At 39.9% G+C, this 3534-nt stretch overlaps 1 protein-coding gene across 5 annotated transcripts in view; it reads right to left on the bottom strand.

Annotated features, from left to right (window-relative positions):
• Window positions 1–1251, bottom strand: part of iqce (IQ motif containing E) — a 21220-nt gene extending 19969 nt beyond the window's left edge. For 4 of the 5 annotated variants that reach the window (XM_042316001.1, XM_042316003.1, XM_042316004.1 and 1 more), the window contains exon 1: window positions 703–1251. In XM_042316001.1, coding sequence (XP_042171935.1) covers window positions 703–753 — 51 coding nt within the window. In that variant the 5' untranslated portion in view covers window positions 754–1251. The remainder of the gene's footprint in view (window positions 1–702) is intronic. The other variant, XM_042316002.1, reaches the window with a different exon arrangement.
• Between the last annotated feature and the right edge of the window lie 2283 nt (window positions 1252–3534).

Genomic DNA, 3534 nt, shown 5'->3' with positions numbered 1-3534 from the left:
CTACAGTAGATAACTAAAACAGTATCCAATCTACAGAAGTAGTACTACAGTAGATAACTAACACAGTATCCAATCTACAGAAGTAGTACTACAGTAGATAACTAACACAGTATCCAATCTACAGTATCCAATAACTAACAGAAGTAGTACTACAGTAGATAACTAATAAGTATAATCACAGTATCCAATATACAGTAGATAACTAAAACAGTATCCAATCTACAGAAGTAGTACTACAGTAGATAACTAACACAGTATCCAATCTACAGAAGTAGTACTACAGTAGATAACAGTATCATCTACAGTATCCAATCTAAAACAGTATCCAAGTAGTACTACAGTAGATAACTAACACAGTATCCAATCTACAGAAGTAGTACTACAGTAGATAACTAACACAGTATCCAATCTACAGAAGTAGTACTACAGTAGATAACTAAAACAGTATCCATTCTACAGAAGTAATATTACAGTAGATAACTAAAACAGCATCCAATCTACAGAAGTAGTATTACAGTAGATAACTAAATCAGTATCCAATCTACAGTAGATAACTAACACAGTATCCAATCTACAGTAGATAACTAAAACAGTATCCAATCTACAGAAGTAGTACTACAGTAGATAACTAAAACAGTATCCAATCTACAGAAGTAGTACTACAGTAGATAACTACAACAGTAAAGTCGGAAAACAACACACCAGATCTTCTAGGTCTTCGTCCGTCGGGATATCGCTGGCCACGAGAGACATCGTTGAAGTTGGATACAGATTATAAAATGATAAACTAATCTCTCTTTGGAGAAATCGGACAGTTGGAGAACCTCTCCTTGCGAGTTCTTGTCATTTTCCTGTGCTTCATTTCGCTACGTTGCCTTAGCTATAGCTGCGGGGAAAAAACAAGCATTTGGTAGAGATATAAAATAAAATAAACACCTCTTACTTTGAGATCAAAATATAATCAAATGCCTGTCCTCAAAACGACACGAAAGCAACAATAGCCTCGCAGCTATAGCCTACCCCAAGCGATGATTTTAGATTTCGTTACGAGCACATCAGACACCTACAATCTCTCGTATTACACCGTTGCTCGGGAATAAACGATGCAGAAATGGAAATATAATTGAATAGTCTTCTTTCATAAATCCTTTGATGTTGTTTCTCCGGCTATTTCTCTGGCATCAGTAGTCTAGCAACAACACAACAATTGTAGCGGAGCAGAAATACATTGATGTTCGTTAATGAGCGTCTTTGCTGCGCAGGTTTTACGCAGACCACGATAAGAGTGCTTCTTCTATGGTTTTCACTGTTCAGACAAATACCCCATAATCGGTTAATAATATCTTATTATGATGGTGCATGTAAACGCACTCACTGACTAGCCTAACTCCAGGGTGTTATTGTGTGTATACATAGTTTGTGTGTTCATTTCAAGGTAAAGCTGTGCGCACTTCATCTGGAAAGTCATTGCTATTTCATGCCAAGGTGCGTATCCGCTCTCAGAAGCTTGTGTATGGCGTCATACAGTGCCTTGCGAAAGTATTCGGCCCCCTTGAACTTTGCGACCTTTTGCCACATTTCAGGCTTCAAACATAAAGATATAAAACTGTATTTTTTTTGTGAAGAATCAACAACAAGTGGGACACAATCATGAAGTGGAATGACATTTATTGGATATTTCAAACTTTTTTAACAAATCAAAAACTGAAAAATTGGGCGTATAGTTCAAGGGCGCCGAATACTTTCACAAGGCACTGTACCTGTCCGTCTGTTCATACCTGTACATACCTGAAGTAACCTGTCTGTTCATACCTGTCTGTCTGTTCATACCTGTCTGTCTGTTCTTACCTGTCTGTCTGTTCATACCTGTCTGTCTGTTCATACCTGTCTGTCTGTTCATACCTGTCTGTCTGTTCATACCTTCGCAAGGCACTGTATGTTGCAGAGGTCTACAGCTGAGGTGGGAGATGGTGTATGTTGCTGAAACTGGCTTGAATGCTAATGTGTGTGCTGTTCAAAGACAGGGACTCTGAATGTCTGTCAGAGACACATGGTAACCCTCCCTGTATGCTTGTTTGATCTCTACCAAGAGGTCTGGTCCTTCATGACACAGACAGAACAGGATTTCGCCAAAGATACTGATACAGGGCATTCGGAGAATATTCAGACCCCTTGACTGTTTCCACATTTTGTTACGTTAAAGCCTAATAATAAAATTGATAAAAACGTGTTTTTTCCCTCATCCCCTCTATTTGCACGGTTGGTTAGAGCCTGTAAGTCAGCATTTCACCTGTTGGTTAGAGCCTGTAAGTCAGCATTTCACCTGTTGGTTAGAGCCTGTAAGTCAGCATTTCACCTGTTGGTTAGAGCCTGTAAGTCAGCATTTCACCTGTTGGTTAGAGCCTGTAAGTCAGCATTTCACCTGTTGGTTTCACCTGTTGGTTAGAGCCTGTAAGTCAGCATTTCACCTGTTGGTTAGAGCCTGTAAGTCAGCATTTCACCTGTTGGTTAGAGCCTGTAAGTCAGCATTTCACCTGTTGGTTAGAGCCTGTAAGTCAGCATTTCACCTGTTGGTTAGAGCCTGTAAGTCAGCATTTCACCTGTTGGTTAGAGCCTGTAAGTCAGCATTTCACCTGTTGGTTAGAGCCTGTAAGTCAGCATTTCACCTGTTGTATTTGGCGCACGTGACTAATAAACTTTGATTTGATAAAAGTACATACAATACACCATCATGACAAAGTAAAAAGAGGATTTTAGAAATGTTTCCTACAAAATAAAAATAATTGGATACTGCCGTCAGGTGTCTGTCTGTAATCTGACACCTTGGTTAGATTTACAAGAAGTTAATATTTTAAACCTATGTTTAATAGTTGTATCTTTTCAGAATTTTTACAATGAGTATTTCTGTATTTGAATTTGGCGCTCTGTAATCTCACTGGATGTTGGTCAGGTGGGACAGGTCCCTACATACCCTAGAGAGGTTTTAATGTTGTCGATGTTGGCCAGGTGGGACAGGTCCCTGTTACGGCGTTCGTCTGTTGAAGGAGAGTCGGACCAAAATGCAGCGTGGTGGTTACTCATGTTCTTTAATGAAAAAATAGCGATACATGAAATAACTAAATAAATACAAAAACCAACAAACGAAACGTGAAAACCTAATTACAGCCTATCTGGTGAACACTACACAGAGACAGGAACAATCACCCACAAACACCCACAAACACACAGTGAAACCCAGGCTACCTAAATATGGTTCCCAATCAGAGACAACGAGAATCACCTGACTCTGATTGAGAACCGCCTCAGGCAGCCAAGCCTATGCTAGACACACCCCTAATCAGCCACAATCCCAATGCCTACAAAAACCCCAATACGACAACACAATAAACCCATGTCACACCCTGGCCTGAACAAATAATTAAAGAAAACACAAAATACTAAGACCAAGGCGTGACAGTCCCTATATACCCTAGAGAGGTTTTAATGTTGTCGATGTTGGCCAGGTGGGACAGGTCCCTACATACCCTAGAGAGG

Source organism: Oncorhynchus tshawytscha, unplaced genomic scaffold, assembly GCF_018296145.1.
Source record: "Oncorhynchus tshawytscha isolate Ot180627B unplaced genomic scaffold, Otsh_v2.0 Un_contig_3338_pilon_pilon, whole genome shotgun sequence".
Taxonomy (NCBI): Eukaryota; Metazoa; Chordata; class Actinopteri; order Salmoniformes; family Salmonidae; genus Oncorhynchus; species Oncorhynchus tshawytscha.
Note: the sequence above shows the minus strand (reverse complement) of the source record. Positions and strands in the feature narration are given on the sequence as shown.